At 38.2% G+C, this 22,351-nt stretch overlaps 1 protein-coding gene across 1 annotated transcript in view; it reads right to left on the bottom strand.

Annotated features, from left to right (window-relative positions):
* Positions 1-990: 990 nt before the first annotated feature.
* LOC140341406 (uncharacterized) overlaps positions 991-22,351 on the bottom strand; it is a 30,574-nt gene continuing 9,213 nt past the window's right edge. The window contains exons 3-10 of the mRNA XM_072427144.1: positions 20,221-20,341; positions 17,845-17,958; positions 17,101-17,214; positions 16,077-16,184; positions 15,798-15,905; positions 14,736-14,846; positions 13,255-13,362; positions 991-10,610 (exon numbers count right to left, since the gene is read on the bottom strand). Of these exons, the coding sequence (XP_072283245.1) occupies positions 9,841-10,610; positions 13,255-13,362; positions 14,736-14,846; positions 15,798-15,905; positions 16,077-16,184; positions 17,101-17,214; positions 17,845-17,958; positions 20,221-20,341 (1,554 nt within the window). The 3' untranslated portion in view covers positions 991-9,840. The remainder of the gene's footprint in view (positions 10,611-13,254; positions 13,363-14,735; positions 14,847-15,797; positions 15,906-16,076; positions 16,185-17,100; positions 17,215-17,844; positions 17,959-20,220; positions 20,342-22,351) is intronic.

The raw sequence follows: 22,351 nt of genomic DNA, 5'->3' as shown, positions 1-22,351 counted from the left end.
AGTCCTCTGAGGTAAGGGAGCAGCTGACAGGGAGTCACATGACTTGGACCAGGAAGTCATATGACCTGGACCAGAAAGTGAGCAGAGGAGGTGATCCCTGAGTTGGTGCAGGTAGCAGGGGAGTGCAAGGTGGGCAACATTTAAGAGGGCACAGATCCCCTGGTCCTGTGGGGATCTGTGACGTTGTCTATGTTGTTGGCAAGATTTGAATTAAGATCAACCAACAATGGGGCAATATTTTGCTTATAAAATACTTATTAGGAGCCTAATTGGTTTTCAACACATCTAGGTGCTCATCACCTCCCACACTGATTATCATGACAGCATGATAAAGTGTTCACTTACAGGGCTATAGAAAGGATTAGGATCACACAATCTTGTACCAAAAATTATGTACAAATATATTTATGGAGGATTGTTGCACAAATACCAGCGTATGCAGAGCTGACACATTCCCTTGTTGAAACATTTGCACTTTCCACTCATTTTCTACCTTCAGGTGACATCCTGCAGACTGGATATTTAGTAACCTTGCCAATCATTTCCTTCATCTGATATTATGTTCTGCATCATCTTTGTTCAGGTCTCATCCATGGTCTCCATCCCATTTCCTGACAGCTCAGAAAATTACCCAATCTTGTAAATCTTGGGGTCTGCACAGTTCTAGGCCTTGCATACAAGGGGATTTTCTATGAATATAATAGAAAAAAAACTAAAAAATTAGCTTATGATTAAAAAGGGTGCCTACAAAATCTGGTCTTTAATCATTAAGGAAATGGGACACGTTGTCATTTAACAGGTTTCTGATCTCCCCGAGACCTTCCTTCCCATTCTCTTTCATTTTCATCGATAGCATTACTTACTCTATTTTATATCTACTATTATACTCTACTATATATCAGGAGCAGTTATTTCACATGTTTATCTAAAGGAATATAAATCTATTCCAAGGTTGCATCGCAGTCATTATGACATATAAAAGACAAACACTTATAAAGTAAGAAAACAGAGTTTATTGGAAGATATTACAGCATTTCTGACAACCATAAAGAATCACATACACAGATTCAACTTCTATTGAGCACTCATTCTAAACGGAAGGATTATTATAGTAACAGCTAACAATCTCCTTCTAGAAGTACCGTAAGTTATAATCGTTTTCTGACACACAGGGGGGACAGGTAACATGGAGAAAGTGTTTGGAAGGAAAGGTCGTCGTATGCACACAACACTGACAGAGACGAGTACAAAAACAAAAAAACAAAACAGTTCTTGCTGCTCAACAAAAGAAAAAAGAAAACAGCAAAATCTTTGCATATGTTCTATTTTGGTTTAACTTTTTAATGAGTAGACAAAAAAGTAACAACTGAATTAAAGTGAACCTGTTACACACTGACTTGGCGGTGACTTGTGACATCGTTGTGAGGTGTTAAGTATCTTACATGTCACAAAGTCTTGGTGAACCACCGGCTGTATTCTGTTATTGGCAGCCATTGGAATGGTCACCTGCACGGTGTATGGGTGACTGGCACACAAAGAATAAATAAAGTGACCCTGTGAGGTTTTAACAAGGCAGCAAAGAGTTCCTGCAATAGAAGAGGTAAGTACTTACTAGCCCGTGCTTCCTATTGCCCTTCCGCTCCAGCACTGCAAGCCTCCGTCCGTCTCTTCAGCATTCTACTTCCTAATAGTGTCAGATGCCTTGTGCGCTGCGCTGGTGGTTCCATTCTCTGACCCCTATGTCACTGGCTATGTTTTGTACAGAGAATGGAACAACAGCTCACATAACTCCCATGAGTGTCAAATGTTGGGGATGCTGCAGTGCTGGAAATGAGGGAAGAAAGGATACGGGCTGTCAGAAAGATGATCATACCAAATCATCTCTTGCAGAACCTTTTGGCTGCCATTCTTGTTAAAATCTGATGAGGTCCTTTTAAATAAAATCAACAATAAAAACTGCCAAAAATAAAAAAAATTTGAGGCTCTTTATGAATGGGAATATTCACAAACTGTGTTTTTTTCAGTACAGTACGGTTGAGGTTTTTGTGTTTGCCTTTTGTGACTAAAACATCCTAAAGTATAGCAATAGATTAGTCTAAATTTAAATAATTTTCTACCCAGATTTTCATCTCAACACATAAAGGAAGAACATTTTTGGTTGTTCATAGTATGAAACATTTGACTTACAACCCCTGAAACTGAACCGAGAATGGCAGCATTTAATTTAGTAGATAGAACCCTGAACCTAAAAGAAACCCCCAAAAAACATAAAAAGTGACAGTTTATCTGAACACAATACATTCCCTCAATAGTAGAACACAAGAGAAAACCTTTCTGACTTCAGACGGGAAGCGAGGGGGAAGCTCGAAGCACTCAATAGGTATTTACCAAAAAATAAAAGTGGCCGCTTCTTGCACAGAGTATTAAAGGACACATTGGGGATCCTTAGCTACAGTACACGACAATTCCAACACCAGTTCCCTGTTTTACAGAGAATTTCATTTTTGCAAGGAATTTTTTACCAACAATAACAAACCATGTAAACTTCAGAATAACCATGGTATTTCGTCTCTTTCAGGTAGATTTGGCATACAAGAAAAGGACAGCTATAAAAATACAGAATACAACCATGACCAATGCTGTAATTTGCTGCTTCATTAGTAAAGCAACTTGAGGATTTCAACCTGCAGATGTATCTTGAAACAACGGGAGATTTAACTCCCCAAGGCTGGACAAGATAGACTAACATGGGAAATCTGGGTGATTCAACAAAACTGAAAAAAAAATTCCTAAAATTGTTTGCTGTTATTTGTTATTTACTTGGAGAGCTTTAATAAATCAGACCCAAAGTCTTAGGCTGTGTACACGTCAGATGATTATCGCCAAGGATGAATGGTCGCGCTTGTTTTGGGCGAAAATCTGAAAAAGGTACGGCAGTCATCTGACGACATTCATGGATCCATCAGAATAGATCCATGAACGTTGATCTGTATCGGTTGTTATAATAGGGAAGGGGGGGGGGGGCACAGAGATGCCAAATGCTCATCTTCCCCTCTTCAAAGAATAGAATAGGCGTTGTGTGTCCAGAGATCGTTTGTTCATTTGCCACTGGAAACTATTATAAAAGATTGTTTCTAGTGACACAAATTTTACTTAGGGCATCAACTCCATGATAAGATTAAATAATAACGTTAAGGGACAGGTAGAGTTTGTTTCAAGAAGCATCTGGGTGACAATACAGAATTGTATGCATCACTGTTATTGTGTGTTAAATATCTCAACTTTATGATAAAATATGGCCAAAATGTCCTGAAATTACAGTAGCCATGAACACAGATAATCCCAGTCACATAATACCAGAACTGACGATTCTAACAGATCTGAACACAGTGTATTCAGCCAACCCTAACATTTCCATCCACATGGCAGTCAATAAGATTGAGAGCCATGGCCTACAAGGCCACCACTGCCTTAAATAAAGATGGCACAAAAAAGTAAATTTAGTAACTGCACCATGATAACTCTACAACCACAAAAGAAAACAAAATGTGACTAAAGCCACCACTATATGGATGATACTGGTTATAAAATTGCAATCTAAAAGGAAATAATTGTTGCTCCAATAAAACAATTCTCACAAAGGCTAACACTCTGAAAACGTGTGAATCTGGATTTTTTTGTATTAAGAGCATTAATAGTGCTTTCAGTAATCAAGTTATCATAAAATGCAGATTGAGGTACAGATCTGGAAAAAATAAAAAATATAAAGTAGACATACCTTTACAGAAAAATACCTGTGGATTCTGTGAGGAATCCAGTGAGCTCCTAACTTCCTTTAGCAAGCAGACAATGCTAACAGTGTTGTCAGTACCTGGTGGACTACAGAATACCTCCCTCCTTTATCTCAATAACATAAAGGAATGGGAGGGTGCTATTGCAGAAATCAGACAGGGTTGACAACACTGCAAAGGATGCTGGCAGGAGGTCAGGAGCCAACTGCCTTGAGTTTATTCAGCAAACATATAGATGTGTCAGTATAAGTCTATAGTATTCATGGAACAGTAACTCACATAAAACTCTGTAACCCAGAGGAATCTGACGCACGTCTGGCAAGTACCATCTCATGTCTGTGGGCAAGGTGTCACCTGCAAGACTGACATTTACTTAGATCAGTTTAGACTACAAGAAAACTGTTCAGCTTCATTAAACAACTCTGTGCATGCATCATAATAATAAATATGCATCTCTCCAAACCAGAGGTTCATCAACAATATATCATGGCTTTGTCCATTGCTTAAAAAGGGACACTTGTTTTATTTCCCACCAGAACGAGCACAAACATTGCTGTACTGTATCTAACACTGACAGACTCTTTAAGACAAAACATACACAGAAATGTCCGGTTGGCAATGGCTTTCACATTCTGGGGCTTTACATCTTGGGAATCACAATAAAAAGAAAAATTGAAGTGTGTGTAAATCCAGAATCTATTATTTGTGATTGTATTGCAGATTTAGGCTAGGTTCGCATTGTGGTGCGTTTATCGCTTTCCCATATCAGGAACTGCTGACTTTTGGGAGATGATACATGGTAGCATCTCCCTGCAGCAGCTCCATAGCAAATGCATAGGGGCAGCAGCTGTGAAATGTGCAGACACTGGTTAATTAGGAAGGAGCCAGCACTATGGTGCAAGAGAACTAGAATCTGGCAAGATGCCAGCCATAGGGAGCCGAGTGGGATCACTTATACCTGGGGCAGGTGTCCCTTATATATGGAGATTCTGTGAATATGAGCATTTTTCATTTCAGACCACAATGCCAAACCAATGCTTGACAATTCAGAGAATATCAGCCTGATCTGTGTTTCAGTTAGCTATTAAGCTGCCTAGGCAAGTCCAACATGCAACTGGATTGGCATGCAATGCTGGCAGAAAATTGTGAGGCCATGGGTAGTGTTGTCAGCCTGCAACGGGAAAGTGCTGTTCATGTCAGGATCTCCAGGTTAACTTTGCAAATGATTCACAAAACATTACTTGTTTTTTATTCTCCCCTGAAAAGTTTGTAAGCTGGGTGGGCAGCTTCAGTATTGTGACCCAATTATTCAGTAACCACCTAAAAACAGCCGGGTGATTACTGAAAAGTGCCAGGTGGTGCACCCAGCTAAAAGGCCCTGGGGAGATCACTGTAGTGAGCATTTATGCCAAACCTACAGAAAAACAGATTCAGGATTTACACAGCTAGCAGCCTCCCTTCGATGTTAAACAGCGTGAGACCTAAAGCACACGACCATTCCTATGTACAAAACATACACAGCCCGTCTCCTAAATCTCAGCTGCAGCTGACAAAATTAGGGCGAAATTAAAAGGGTACCCTTCGTCAGAACTGACAGACTATTTTGCAAGATGAAGGGATATTTCAGCCTGAACATTGACAATAACATCACAATTACATTTCCTGAACAATACATCAACTTTGTATCCTGAAAATGATGAGTTGTTTGCATTTCTTGAGTTCTGTAACCTGGAAGATATTTGTAGATGAAACCAACACTGAAACAGACAACAAATAAAATTCTAACCTGCTTACAATGCAGTCAGTATTCAATTGCAACATAAAAATGTTTTGAAACAAAAACTCAGTGTACTCATTTCTACCAACAGAAAGCAAAGGTTTGCTAATTCTACAGTGCTACCACATCTAATATTTCAGCTATAGCTTTGTGTTGACTAAATAGGACCGGAAATCACAGAGTCAAATAAAAAAATTTGTTAAAACACTTTTCAGACAGATACACAATCTACAGTGAGTAGAGCCTTAAAGTTTTAGCAAGTCTGACAATATGGAGGACCAAAAAATGTTTGGTAGATTTGGGGACCATGGAGCTGCTACCAAGGTGGAAGTTTCAGAAACATTGAGCTTCAGCTATGGTCTTGGTTTTGTATACCTAAAACTTCAGATTTGATGTGAAAACCAATCTGATGCAAAACCAGTTAGAAAGTATTTTTATTAGGAGGATAACATAGCCTAAAGGGTCGATTCCCTTTGCAAACTTAACTGTCACATTCTACTTCTGGAGGACTTTCACAACTTGGGAATCCTTTTAGGTAGCTGATAAACCTTAATTTATTGTTAAGCTTTTATAAGTCATTACTGAAATCTTAAACTGAACATATACAGTTAAGAGAAAAAAAAACAAATTCACAAAATGTATTTAAAATGCACATAAGGCCCATTTCAAATCTCAAACCTGATTTAAGGTCCACCACAGATTATACTGGTTTGACTGATTTTCGGTTGCAAATTATTTAAAATACCTCTTACACACTGTAAATGTGCTTCCTGCCCTGTTACTCCAGTCCACTATACTGGCATTGATGAGTAATAGCTAGACCCCCATCACAAAAGGCAGACTTAGGAGGTGGTGTGTGTGTGACCGGGTCTGGTATATTATGGAGTGCATTTGGTAGCTTGGTCACACTCTGGTGCCTATTAAACTCTGCAGTCACATTTGGACAAACTGTTCAACTGCTGTTAACATGAAGGTCAAACTGGATGAAATAAAAATGGAGGTTATTATTGCAGTGTTTATAGGACTGAGTATCTATTGAATTGGGTTAAAGGTACCCATACAAGGAGTGAAAGATCATGTGCAAATGCAATCTGTAATTGGTAAGAGGTTATTAGTAATTTCTTTGAAGAATATAATTTCTCTCAATGATTAAATCAATCATTGAACTATATCAGGCATTTTCAATAGAAATCTTTAATGCACTATACCTGAAGAGAGATAAAAATGTCCCACTTGCCATTCCCGCCAGAGGATGGATACCTTTAATCTTTGTACTTAAAGCAGAATTAAAGTTTCACTTTTAAAAATGTTCGATCAGGTTTTGTCATTATTGCAGAAAGGGTCAGGAGATGTTCCTTTTGCAATCATCCCTTGTACATGTCTGATTGCTACCTAGCTATTAAATTGTGCTGAGATACACATGTGCAGCCCAGCACTGGTTGCCAGGGAAACCCAGCAATCCCGCCTTCCTGTGCATGTGCTGGGAGTAATTTCCCGCACACCTGGGACGTACGTCATGCCAACCCAGCCAATCAAGGATTATCTCCAGGAAGGAGAGAAAGGAAAAGATGGTGGCGCGTGAGAGAGAACAGGGACCACAGCTTTAGTTCTGCTTTAAGCACCATATATATATAGCACAAACATCCTATTCTTCATCCCTGACCTGCACCAATGATAGGAGTTGTGTCTACCCCACCAGAAAAATTTACTATGTATGATCTTCTGCCCAGACTTTCCAAACCTAGAACTAGTCAAATATATTGTTGAAACTCATCCAGGAGTATCAAAAAATGAATAAAAAGGATAAAGCACAAGGAAAAAAGCCATATACAACATTTTTTTTATAGTTTCAGTCCAAAAATTCTCGCTTGTCTACTTGGCAAATAACACACCATTAAAACATGGAGGTTTATGTAACATTGTCAGCATTGCCTACATAGAAGCACAAATCGGAACTACTAAGCTATAAATTACATCTGGAGGTTATATGTCTTAGCAGGATGTTTTTAGTGTTAACAGTAAAACCTTTACCAAAAAAAAAAAAAACCTTGACGGAGAGTTTTGCACTAACAGGTTAACTATTCAATAAATAACAAAGAAAAAAGACAAAAACAGTTCTCTCCTCCAAGTTTGCAGTCAACTTTGTTTTTAAAAAATAGAGATTTTTTTTCAAGGGTTGCACAACACAATTAGCATACTGGAAAAAATGTCATTGAGGTCTCAGAGTTGGGGAGAGAGAGATATTAATTTATGTACAAGATATTTTTGTTTTTCACCCCTGAAAACTGTTATTAGTGGATGATCGGTCAAGACTTTCAGCCTTCAACGACCTCTAAAACACAATTGTTAAATACAAACCGGTTACAACAATTTTTTTTATATAGATTTGAATGTTTTTTTTTTGTTTTTAGTTGTTTTTTTTTTTCTTTAAGTTTAACATAAGGCTAGAAAAATTGGAACAAATGATTCGTACTTTAGAAACCTCTAAAATACTTCTCATGTCTGAGGTACGTTTTATTATTTTTTGTATGTATCTTATCTTCTCGGAGTAGCACCTGTCAAAATACTAGTCCATAAAAGGTCGTAGTAAAATTTGCCTGCGACTCGAAAAATGTATAGTGTGCATTTAAAAATAAGCAGATTTTGGGGCTAAAGTATACGGGTAGTTTTTGATCGTGAGCAGGTGAAGTAGGTCCTTGAAGGTAGGTTTTGTACCCGCTGTGACCATTTGTATACATTCTAAAGAGAAATGTAGATCAGTGGTGAGTTAAAACTATCAGGGGCACTTGGCGATACTTCTGCCATGGGCCCCTTTACTATATACATTATTATGTGCAATTAAAAAGCATTATCCTAGGTTTTTCTGCATGATCTTCAAGCCCAGTCTTATTTTTCCTATACTGAAGGCCGTGTGGAAAGTATCAGTTGGCCCATAGACACCAGACAGTGGTCAGGCAGCAAATCATTCATCAATCTACCAGGTTGGCTCTAAGGTGGAAGAGATAACTGGAACAGACTGATGCTACTGGCATCATTTACCTTCACAGGAACAACTGCAATAGGCACATATATCCTAAACATCCCAACAAATTGTCCTTTTTCCTATGAAGGGAAATGTGTTGGCTTAAACTAACTATGATTTTCTGTTTTTAATGCATTTAGTGCATTCTTTATTATAGATCAGTCTATAAAAGACATGTTAACTAAAGGCCCGTACTCTATCACATCCTATTTAAAAAGGAAACTGATCTCCATATACCAGGCTTGCAATCTAAAACTCACCAGAGGTTCTAGCCCTTCCAGGTAAAGCTTTGACTGGAGCTGGGGTTTAAGTCTGATGATGAGGTCTGATTGCTGTACAGAATAAATAGCTAACTGGCAGAAATACCCGCGAGAGATATAAAATACCTTTTCTAGTAACCTAGTTAGCACATGCCAAACTAAATGAAAGAAAATGTGGCAAGAAAAGTAATAATAAAATCCCAATAGCCCAACAGAAGGCAAAGAGGTTTTTGTGTGCTAAAGCAGCATCCAACAAAGGTAATGCACAGCTTGAGCTTCAGCTATATCAGGAATACAAGACAGAAGCTTCTATCCTTACTATTGTAGTGTTGTCACTGCATTCTGGGAAACCTAATGGTGCACCTACATTTATTTTAGGATAGGTGGGAGACGGGAGGATGGAGATGTGTCTGCCTCCATCTTTGATAGTTGGGACCAGCTGAAAAAACATGTAGACACAGAGGTCAGCTTAAATAAATTCTTCTATGCCCGACTGTTAAAGGCTTTTCTAGAAGAAATGAAATTTCTTAAAATGAATTAACGTTTTTGCACATTACCACCATAGAGATTTGAAGATTTTTCTGGGACACCATCCCAAAAGTCACCCTGATATCAGTTTAAGTTTATTGTCACCTTAGGTAACCAATTATGTCCCTTCTGCTTTTCAAATAAATAAAAGTTTTGGATTGTGATGCTACCAACTTGACCTTAATAAATGTCACCAATGACACTACCAAAACTTTCTGACCTGAATATACTGAGGAATTAATTTTATAACCATGGGTATTCTTTATCTTCTTGGCTATTCTCTGTAACAGTCCAAGAATATCCTACACTTTCCATAAACAAGGGGACCACTGTGTTTGTTACTTCAATCAAATCTGTCCCGCATAGCTTAGCCCCTAGTGTAGAGGAAAAAGTGATTCTCAGGCACTTTATGGTAATCACAGCTGATGCATTTTCAGCCACAACCTGAAAGGAAATAAGGAATTAGTTCAACAAAACGTGCTTTCCATCCATCTTCTTCTTTTTCTTTGCGTGCGTCTGCTCGTGCGTTAAAAGGTTTATCTTTTGGGCAAAGCCTTTGCCGCATGTGATGCACACAAAGGGCCTTTCCCCGGTATGAAGTCTCTGATGGGTGGTGAGGTTGGCCTTCTGGCTGAAGCTTTTTCCACATTCAGGACATTCAAATGGTTTCTCCCCCGTGTGAATTCTCTCGTGTCCTATAAGGTTACTGTTATTTTGAAACCGTTTGCCGCAGAATCTACACACGAACCGCCTTTCCTTGGCGAAAGATTTCGGACTTTGAACGATGCTGGAGTTGGGACTGATGTCTTTTCCAAACACGCACGACAAAGGCTTTGCTCCAGGCACATTTTTGATCGATGCTCTTTGAAGAAAGTTGTCCTCGAGGGGAGCCTTTGGACCGGTTTCGACTTTTGGCTGGGGTCTCAACTGAGCCACTGACCCATTAAATTGTTTTATTTTCATTTTGTGGATTCCCTGGTGAAGTCTAAGGTCAGACAGTCTTAAAAACCTCTTCCCGCATTCAGTGCAGTTAAAAGTCCTTTCGGGTTCCTTTGGCGTGGTTGGAGCAAAACGTTTGAGAGTGATGTCCTCTTTCTGACCAACTGGCCATCTAATCAATCTTTGGCAGTATCCACTGTTTTTTACATTGTACTGGACTTTTTTTGAGGGAATATTTCTTAGGTTGAATTTCTCAGGACCCCGGGTACTCTCAATAATTACGTCATCATCATCTGCAGGAAAAACATAGGAAAAAAAAATATGTATATTCATAGTTCAGGAAGTTATGGTGTACCATTGTAGTCATCTAAATGCAAAGTCTTCCATCAGTCCCCAGAAAAATGACCGTCAGTACAATTGTATATATAGTATAAAGTAGTTCTATATTTATTATACAGTATATAGTAGTATACACTTAGTGCCATTATAAATGTCTGGTTTTACTGCCATAAAATTGCATTGTATTGCCTAATCTGAAATGCTACCAGACAAAATATTTTGCAGATATTATTGCTATTGCATATTGAAAATTTATAAAAACACAAGTAAGGGGAAAAGTGAAAATCAATCCAGGAGTAGGGCTATGCAGGGGTGATGCTGACTTTAAAATCCAGAAGTGAATCTGGGGTGATACTGACTTTAGAATTCATGCCTACCCCCTGAGAAGTGGTTCTGGGTATATATAATACTCATTCCTTCCCTCTCAAATATCACTACTGTGTATTGATATGGGTCTAATGTGGTTTAACTATCATGGTGTTAGAGTGATCTATCCTTACCTTGTCCTTTATGCATGATCATGACAAAAAGAAATAATCTAATTGAAACACTTTTGAATAGCATTTCTGAATTAAAAATACATTGATGAAAACCCCTTTAATCTGTCCCTCTGATTAAGCCAAAGAGCGAAACGCGTCAATAATGGGGACAACCAGAATGCGTATAATATCTAAAGTTTATTGAATAACTTTTTTTTCAAAGGATTAGTTGGTCTATGTTAAATTTGTTGTCAAACGTAGGTATGTTTTTATGTAAGTATTCGCAAAAGGACAGATAGAGGGAAAAGTAGGCTTTTGAGGCATATATAGGGGTTAACTTTAATTTATTGTGTATAGAGTCTAAGTAATCCTATTTCCAACATAGCACTCCTAGTCTAAATATATAGTTGAAACGAAACAAAACAAAAAACTTGTATATTAGCAATACAGTAGATATCTATCTTAACCCCCCTAGCGGTCTTATTCTGTCCAAATTTCTGTGCAAAAAGTGATACAATTTTTTGTTTGCATGGAAAATTATTTTACATTGTAGGCTATAACTCTTAGGTAAAACTCACCAAAATATGTCCAATAGTTAATAAATTTATTAACAAACTTTAAAAAAAACACACAAAAACAAAATATATAGTTTAACATGTAATATACTGTACATGATTTACAATACATACAAAGCATGAGCATTAAAAATTCTCATTTATTGGTCACCAACATCTCATGGAACTAGGGGTGTTTCAATGTGGATAATTTCTTGGCACCATCCATCTCTGTTTTTAAGCAACTAACATGATCATTGATAATTCTTTGAATTATCTATCATCATAATCCCAATAATCCCATGAGGAAGCCATCTTGGCGAAACAAGTCAGTACATGAGATAAGCAAATTACCTTAGGATAGATATCTTCTGTATTGCTAATATAAAAGTTTTTTCATTTGTTTTGTTTCAACTATATATTTAAACTAGGAGTGCTATGTTGGAAATAGGACTACCTAGACTCTATACACAATAAATACAAGTTAACCCTATATATGCCTCAAAAGCCTACTTTTCCCTCTATCTGTCCTTTTGTGAATACTTACAAATTTCTTAGGCTTGGCAGAAAAGTCAATTTTCTTACACTGTTTATCTCTAACAAGCCCATCCTGTCATCACCCTTTTTGTCTGACATAATGTTTTTATGTAATTCGAAAAACATTGTTATATGATTTTATAAAATGTGTGTTTAAATTATTGAAAGCACTAAAACAAATCCTCAAACCAAATGGTCTTTGTATTTAGAAATTTGAAAAAGGGGACGTGGTGCAGGATTTTATACAACACTCCACAAATATTGTGATAAAATATATAAAAATCAATACTTTGCAACTCCAATACAATGAAAATGACAACCCCCATGATCATAATTTTGTTTGGTCCAATAAGAATCAAGTGTTCTCTCCAAAATTATTTTTTAAGCGGGGTGAGAGGAAGCTGTAGGTGGTGGCCTCCGTACTGAAACCCGGCTTTTCAGTATCCACCCTAAAAACAGCAAGGTGGTTACGAAAAAGTGCTGGGTGGTGCGCCCGGCTAAAAAGGGACTAGGGAGAACACTAGGAATAATCCTATACTAAATGGATTTAAAGCACCACTGCACATGTTAAAATTATTGATTAGGTGCATTGGCTGACAAGAAAAGGAAAAAAAAAAAAGTGTTCTCCCACTGTGGCAGTAGGTCATACAGGGTAACATTGCTTCTTAACATTCCCTGTGCAGCATTACATATCCCTCATGTAACAAACACAACCAGCTCCTGTGAAATTGGCATCCCTGTTTTCACTGACCTGACAAACATTAAAATCACTTGTGCTTTCCTGTTAGAGGAAATTCTTTGTGTTTTAATTATTCTCTCATCAGTTCCGGAATCAGGGCTACCAGGAAAATACAAGTTATGACTGAAAAATTGCATTACAGCTATTTTAAATGTATTTTATTGGGTGTTTATTACTTAATTATACTGAATCAGGATGTATGAAGCTTTGTTAGCACTACAATATAGATAAATATTTTATTTAAGTCAAACAATGCCATTAAAAAGAACAGTAGCAAGAAAAAACTGACCCAGTGTGTAGTTAATAATATTTCTTCCATCCAAGTGCGCATTTTCACTATTCACTGGTAGCTCCTTTGATTTAACCCTTAATGTAACCGGTTCAATACTTATGAATTCTGGTAAGAGGAGAAAGACAAAAAAAGTGTTAAATCACCCAAAAAATACTGAGATTATGATCCATGTTCTGTACACTTCCCAGCAGGGCAGTCTAAAATAGCACAAGTTATAGTGTATCTCCAGCCAAAGACAGGATTTCTGTACTCATCAGAATTTTAATCACAATTTAATTCAGGGATATGGTAAGTCATTCACCATTATTTTGCTACAAAAAGCAGGTTTGGCATATATAAATTTAGGCCAGGCCAGGTTAACACATCCACTACCAGCATGTCTCAATGTTGTAGCAAATAGTCCTACAAACCTAAACACCTGTGCAGTTTATTGTTGAACCTGGAAGCCATGAGGTGTGGGGGACAAATCCCCTGGTTCCAGGCACTCCAACCTTACGAAGTCTGATTTTGTTCCTCCCAGATGGCTGATGTATGCCACTACTGACCAAATTTCAGAAGGGTTGCCTGGCATTATAGGGACAGTCAATTCACCTGAGGTTTTGAGATATCTATCAAGAGACAATAGTCCTCTGACAACCAGGTTCCTTGCTCTCAAAGGGTGCACAGCCCCCTGGTCTTTTAGGTTGGTATTCCTTAGTTAAGATATTCTAAAAGACCAAAACTCCAAAACCAGATTCCTGAGCCATTAGGCCGGATTAAACCTGGTTCTTAAGGCCAACATAATCATTCTTGTCCAGGGACTTGTCACATGATGTCAGAACGTTGTGTTGCAAGGTTGCTAGAGTAAGGCTGGGTAAATGGGATGGAAGCCATGAGGTTATCTTCAGATCCATGACTCTCGTGCAAAAGTGTAGAATTCGCCAACTTCTAGACTAGAGAACCCATACTCAAGATCAGAGAGTCCAGTGTTTCTTCTAAGGAAGAAACATTCTTACCTGGATTAAATCCAAGACAAGACCCAGATACTCCAGGTAATGAGTTCCGGCAACCCATTTCTGTGGATTTAAAATCCAGCTGAATGTCTGTGAGAACTTTACTGTCAAAGTGACACTTTCTGACAGTGACCACCATGACCAGGTAAATCCAACCCCATACATGCTTACTCACTTTACCATATCTATGGAGGAGAAGTATGATCACCCTAGGCTGCCTTACTGATATGAATTACAAAACACTTCTTCTCAAAAATAAAAGAACCATGTGTTATGTAATTCATTAGAAGACAACTCAGGCAAGGCTGACAACATGATTTGAGATTCCATTACACCAGAAGCACTGTGTGGCAAGCTAAACCCTAAAGTTAGGAGATCACGGTTTGTAGAGAAAGAGAATGGAGAGGAGTTTGGGTATTGTCAACATGTGTTGAATGCTGCTGCATACACATAACCAATAATAAACAAACCCCATATACATATTACCTTTTACTGGCGTGTTTTTCTCACAAGCATTGTAAGGTGTCTTGACGACAAGCTTCTGTGGAACAGTAACCATATTGGTTTTATTTATACCAGAGGTAGATGCTCTGTGTCCTTGTAGTAAAAGGAAAAAAAAGCCAATTATATTTCAGAACACACCTAAGTACTGCAGTGAAATTACTTACTCTGATTTTTCTTCTGCAATTAAATAACACTTACAGAGCCTGGTCTCACCCGTAGCCTGTGACAATCATAAGATAAGTAAACTGATGAGCTAATTAATCTTTCATTCTGATCCCTTCTCCTGTGAGCATATCTCTTGCACAGAACAAGTGATTGGCTCCTTGTGCATATTCTCCCATTCTCATCTCAGCTCTACTATAATGGGATTGTAAATCAGGCTGTAAACCGCTAGTCAAAATTAGTCTTTTACACTAGCTGCATTTTAGAGATATACTTTATAAATATGCTCATAAGTGTAATTTACAAAGTAAATGTGACACTTACCACATATTTACTGAAATTTAATGTTCTTGGTATATGTGTTTTAATAAATACCAGGCATTACTTAGGAACCTCTGAATGTTTAGTGTAAGTCTCTAAGGAGGGCGGCCTGGTGGCTTGTAAATAGTTTAGACTCATCTTGCAGCACCAGGGTGCCAGATTAACATCTCAGCTAGGATGCCATCTGCTTGGCATTTGTATATTTTTTGGGTTTCCTCAAGGCACTTTTTCTTTTAAATACCAAAAACATACAGGTAGGTTTATTGTCTTTCCCCAGAAATGGCCTTAGATTATGTTAGGTACAATGACTATGGATGTTGGATAACTCCTATAGTAACTCCTATGCGGGTCATTTAGAAGAAAGGTACAGTAAGTACTTTTCAATACTTGTTCAGTGTGTTTCCTGTCTGCCTAATGTGGAATTTTGACAAAAGAAGTAGGGGCACCAATATAAGTGGACCCTGCAATTTGGGTGCAAGGTCCAGCTTAATTCTATATATAGCCACTTTTCTGCATTTCAGCTGTGAAAATACTACAGATTGATGTAAAGTGACAACTCACCAGCTGCATATTTGATACCATGTTTTCCATCAGTATGGAAGTTGTGACTATTGGCTGGGGGCTCCTGAACACTGACCCTCCGAACCACTGGGCTATTAGGAGTGAAACCTGTGAAGAATAACAATAAAGGTCACTATAATTACTTCCCAAGCCAATGGAAGTTTGTCTATATTCCTGCTCTTTTTACATAACTTTATTTGAAACTGTGTAAATGCTCTGAAGGAGAACAAATTAAAAAAAAAAAAACCTGGTGTAGAGGGGCCAGGTGTTCTTACTTACATTTTCCTGTGTCTTCCAAAATTTCAACATCAGACATAACAGAAAAATCTTCATTCGGAGACTCCTGTTTAACAGCTGTGTACTCTCCAAATCTGTCTATAAACTTGCCTAGTAAATATAAGGAACAAAGCATAAAACACTAAAAACTGGAAAAAAGCTATATAAAGCTTCCTGCACAAAATATACGATTTCAAAGGCCTGTGAGATTATGTTTTACACAGCTGTGGTATGCCTCATGTTTTGTTGTTCCAATAAAAAGTTGATCCTGTGTATGGCAAAGCAGATGTCCCCTTCCCTGCTACGGATATTTTTCTTTAGCTCTATTCAGCTGCCACAATCGAATGAAATACAGGCATGTGTAAGATCTAAATGGCTCCAGTTATAGCTTACATTGGGATGGTGACATTTCCTGTTCCCATGGGACAACATATTGTTGCTCTCCATTTCCTCTATCCTATATTATGCAACAAGCCTGCCAAATATTGGTACAAAATTGTCCAATGCCAAAAGAATTGTGGCCAACAACACTGTTTCCACTGACTTTGAATGTAAACTTCCTTTCACATTTAGGTGATGACTTTTAAATGTATGAGTTGGTTATCTGCAAGCAAACTAATCCAATACTGTAACTCAATAGACAATAAACAAAAATTGAGGTGTAAATATCATACCGATCATATGGAAATTTATATGAATAATACTTGATTGGCAGCATAAGTTCATGTGAGTCTGGGAACAATGGAGCCAGCAATTTCACCCAACCATGGATAATACCAGTGTGTGCTTTGACACTGGTGATATTCCTTGACAGGTGCTACCCCAAAAGAGAGGGGGTGGTTGGGAGCTCAATGCTCCATAAGATGAAATTTGCCAGCTAACGGTCACTGGAGTATGCACATGGAGTGTTTTCACTATCCTACAATGAACCAGTTTATCAGAGCGAAAGGCACACCTTACCTTGAATGGATAATTAATGTGTGACACAAACACATAAAAACATGCATTCTTGATTTTGTGATCTTACTTGTGCTAGGGAATGACATGTTCTCTCTGCCATTCTGGTCAAAAGTCTCTGTGGCACGCTGCTTCTCACCAAGCTGGACAGTTAACAGAATGTCAGGGTTTACTAAACCACAGTCTGGGAGTAACAAAACAGAAAAGAATAGTGAGAACAGATCCACCAGGAATTTCACATGACAATGTCAGTAGTGGACTCTGGTCTGGTATGAAAGCTCTCTAAAACCCCATGGGCCCAGATCCTGCCCCCAGGGTGGAAATAAGCAAAGTAAGTAGAAGGAAGAGATTTCCAAGCTGTAGTTTATAGTCTGGATGCATTTTATAACTTGTGACAAATAAAATGTAGCTGGACCATCACCTTCAGCATGGCGCTCTGTTTTTTCAACTAAAATTGAAACTAAACAATGGTGTACAACTTGCTAACTGCACAGAAAAGGACATAAGCCTAATGTGTTCTCCACAGAAATATATGAAGAACCAGAAGGTCTTCTAACAACATATAAAAAACAAATACATACAAAACACAATGCATTAAATACACATTAGTGTCAACCAAAAATTCCATTTGTTTATCAACACTACCTGCACAGAATCAGTATGTTTTCCACATGAGGATGTGTATATGGAAGTATAAGAAAATGTTTTCTGACCAAACAGCAAAGCCTGTGTGTGTGTGAGAGTTGTGTAGGAAGAGTCATAGACCAATGGATGAAATAAATCACTCATGCGCGAATATATATTCCAAACCTACCTGAACCTACAATATTCACATTCCCATTCCTGCCACCAACATGGTAGCTTTTCCGACAAGGTTCCTCTTCTGGCTGTATCCGGAGGAAGTTGTTAGGATTAAGAATTACAAAGCCTACCAAAAAAGTAAAACAAAAATTGTAAATTATGAAAAAATCTTCAGTCTGTTCTGCTGATCCTATCTTTGATCTCTGTGTACCTTAAAGTAAACACTAAATGGATTAGGTACCTGTTAAAACACTGCTATGCCAAACAGAAACACTACAGGGATTTTAAAGACGCAACAAATTTATAATAAAGAAACAATTTAAAATCCTACCTAGCCTAAAGTCTCACTTTTAATTTATAATTAAAAAATAGGCATCCCAAGTCTTTGGTAAATTAAAAAAAAGAGCGCTAGGTGCAATATGCATCTCCTCCCCAGTGTTGCCCACCACAGTCCCTGATGTCCAGCACCGGTTTGAAAGATGTCCCACATTAATCAACCTATATTCTGTGGATAATATCAAATTAAAATTTCACACTTCTCGCAACTCCTTTCTCTGCAACTGTGAACCCAGGGTGCTTTAATAATGCACCCTAGGTACTTTGAAGCCCTGGGCTTATACGGTAAAATGTTGCAGAGAAAGGCGTTGCTAGAAAAAAAATAGTGTGAGACTTAAATTTAGTATTATCCAATCTTACTAGATGGGTTAGTATGCATGAAAATCAGGGATAAACATGCACAAAAAACAAAAAAAGGAAATACAGCGAGGGAAAGAAGTATTTGATCTCCTGGTGATTTTGTACGTTTGCCCTCTGACAAAGAAATGACCAGTCTATAATTGTAATGATAGGTTTATTGTAGGTGTGAGAGACAGAATAACAACAACAAAAAAAAAACAAAATTCCAGTGCTCAAAGGTCAGAGCTTGATGTGCATTGTAATGAGTGAAACAGGTATTTGATCCCTATCAACCAGTCTGGAGACTGGCTAGGCCACTCCAGGACCTTCACGTGCTTCTTCTTGAGCCACTCCTTTGTTGCCTTGGCCGAGGGAAGGAGGTGCTCACGCAAGATTGGACGGTACATGGCCCCGTTCATTGTCCCTTCGTTGCGGAGGTGTCCTGTCCCCCTAGCAGAAAAACACCCCCAAAGCATAATGTGTCCACCTCCATGTCTGACGGTGGGGATGATGTTCTTGGGGTCATTGGTAGCATTCCTCCTCCTCTAAACACGGCGAGTTGATTTGATGCCCAAGAGCTCAATTTTGGTCTCATCTGCCCACAACACTTTCACCCAGTTCTCCTCTGGATCATTCAGATGTTCATTGGCAAACTGTAGACGGGCCTGTACATGTGCCGTCTTGAGCAGAGGGACCTTGCGGGGTCTGCACGATTTCAGGCCTACAGGGCGCACTGTTACCAATTGTTTTCTTGGTGACTATGGTCCCAGCTGCCCTGAGATCATTGACATGTTCCCCCTGTGTAGTTCTGGGCTGCTTCGTTACTGTTCTCATGATCATTGCAACTCCACAAGGGGAGATCATGCATGGAGCCCGAGACCGAAGGAGATTCATAGTTATTTTGTGTTTCTTCCATTTGCGAATTATCGCGCCAACTGTTGCCACCTTCTCACCAACCTGGTTGGCGATAGTCTTGTAGCCCAGTCCAGCCTTGTGAAGGTCTACAATCTTGTCCCTGACATCCTTAGACAGCTCTTTAGTCTTGGCCATGGTGGCTTAGTTTGGAATATGATTGATTGATTGCTTATGTGGACAGTTGTCTTTTATACAGGAACTGTAACAAGCTTGGATTAGGAGCACTCCCTTACAGAGGGTGCTCCTAATCTCAGCTCGTTACCTGCATACAGTTAGGACTCCTGGGAGCCTGGAATCTTGCTGGTTGATAAGGTAACAAATACGTATTTCACTTATTACAATGCACATCAAGCTCTGTCTTTTGAGCACTGGGTTTTTGAGGGTTCTTTTGTTGTTATTCTGTCTCTCACACCTACAATAAACCTACCATTACAAATATAGACGGGTCACTTCTTTGTCAGAGGGCAAACTTACAAAATCAGCAGGGGAACATATACTTCTTTCCCTCACTGTAATATGAAGATGAGTGTGTGTATTATTAACATCAAATTACCAAAATACAATATTTTATGTGATAGTGGTCCTATCGCTGACAGGCAACATTTGCAGCATACTTCAATGAGGTGTACACAAGGTGACTTATGACAAGAGGCTGAATTGCTCATTAGCTTGAAGGTAAATTTACCATGCAGTCTAGCCCTAACAAGTCACTGAAATTAGAAATTAATCACTGATTAAGTGGCCTGGGTTAACTGCCTGCTTTCTGGTTGAGTTTACAAGCCTGGCGGAGATACAGTACCCAGGGAAATTAAGATGCCGTGAATTTCTTTAATGACGCCAGTGTACAGATCCTTCTGCCATCCTTCCAACAGCTCCCACTCCTTTTCAGAAAAATAAACTGCAACATCTCTGAATATCACCTAAAATGCACAAAATAAACAAGTAAAAACGGGGCAAAAAAACAATTTGATTTTTAAAAAGTCATAATATGACCATATGCTAAGAATATGGACCCATAACTGATTGAGTTTTAAGTGAGAGTTTCCCTTGAGAAATGTACTGTATATACCAGTAAAAACTGAAATAAATCCTGGCATCACATTTTAGTTAGCTCAGCATAATTACCCAGGACTTTATGCAAGCATAGCTTTAGGGAACCCAGCCCACTCATTGCAGAGTTACCCATTACTGGTGTCCTGAGAATACCATGTTACACATGTGAATGTGTGGATAGGATCACATGCATAAACTGTACAGAATATTATCATCTCTTCCAAATGGACATTCGAGTAGACTTTCTACACTGCTGGCCCAAAAATGGTTACTATCTGGGTTAATCTCTGTAAATATGTAAGTGCTTTCCATTGGATTAGTACTGCAGTGATTAAAATGTTATTAGGTTAACTTGTAAGAGTGAAAATGTATAAAAATAAAAAAAACTTACCTTGGACCCAGTCACTCTGCTGCTTCCCATAAGTACTGGTGATATCACTAAGCTTTAGCGTTTTCCCCTGGAAACGTGAAGTACTCCAGATTCTGTGACAATGCATAAAGCACAGTGCCCCCAGGAAGCATCCAGAATCTGGGATCCAAGGCAAGTATTATCTTTTTACTTTAATCTTTTTAGGGTTTCTGCATATTTTTTGGATGGGGGGTTCAGGAACAAGTGCACCTCCTGCTTGAAAAGTCTGTTTTAACTCCTTCCAGCCTCCTGCAAATACACCTTGGCTAAGAGGCAACCCATCATAGTGACAGGCCTACAGGAGTGAAAGACAGTGATAGCACAAGTTCGGCCACTCCTAGGTCCCGGTACTTTATAGCCTTTCCTTTTTCACAACAGTCTTTTAAGAAAATAATGTCAGCAAAACAAACCACTCTGTGAGTAAAGCTTTTTAACTGTGAGAAAAGCAAATTAATCGTAAAATTGTTCTTTGTTTATAGAACACTTTAAAGTGAGCGCATGTAAACAGACCACTCCTTGCAGGTTTGCACTAAACTGCAGACTGTACTCATGAAGGAATGCTGGAAAGACTAGTTAAACCTTTTCTTTGGTAGATTCACACAAAATCATGTAAAAATAATAAATTAAATAATAAAAAATAAATAACATTATTTTAAAAAATAAATAAATAATATACTCATACTAAATTATTATTCTGTAAATTATATGTTCATGAAAGACAATGTACTGCTTTTACACTTATAAATCAAATGAATTGCATTCAATACAGTTATTTTGTATTGACAGCAATACACATGGTTTTTGAATTTCCCAGTATGAATTTCCAAAGACTAGATAGGGGATTTGTAAGTTTGGTATTTATTTAGATCCAGGAGTGCAAAATAATTTATGTCCTTCTGCCCTTTTTCAGGATTTGCAGTTCTTCTGACTGTACCAAGGCACATATGAAACTGCATGTGCATTCACATCTATATTGTGCAGCCGTATTCACTATGCAGGGATGTGAACACTTGTAGCACTTAAAGAGATGCATTGACAAAATGCATTCTAAAGGAATAAATGAATGTGGAATCTGCCTAACCCGACTGTGACTGCCAATCATAGACATTGCATTTCCCTGCAAGCCCAGGGGGAAAACCAGTGCAAGCAGGAAAATCTGACTTTAGTGTTTTAATACATTATGACTTGCTCACATTAAAACTAAATCTGGTAAACTTGAACTCAAAAAGATAAGTGTACCGTTAAAGCAAACCAATACTGATGATACATTTTAAGAATTTGAAATATTACAAATGAGTTTTGTTTTAAAATGTTATCATTTTTAAATGTAGAAATAAAAGTTATGTTTTGTTTTGCAAAGTCCCTTAAAAGTCACATATTTAGATGAATGATGGAGGTATTTTCAAAGACAACTGGGATGCGGTATACATTTAAAAGTTCTATGTGAATGCACTGTTATAATCTGGCC

The sequence above is a fragment of the Pyxicephalus adspersus genome, chromosome 11 (assembly GCF_032062135.1).
Source record: "Pyxicephalus adspersus chromosome 11, UCB_Pads_2.0, whole genome shotgun sequence".
NCBI lineage: Eukaryota > Metazoa > Chordata > Amphibia > Anura > Pyxicephalidae > Pyxicephalus > Pyxicephalus adspersus.
This window is presented reverse-complemented; position numbering and strand designations above follow the sequence as displayed.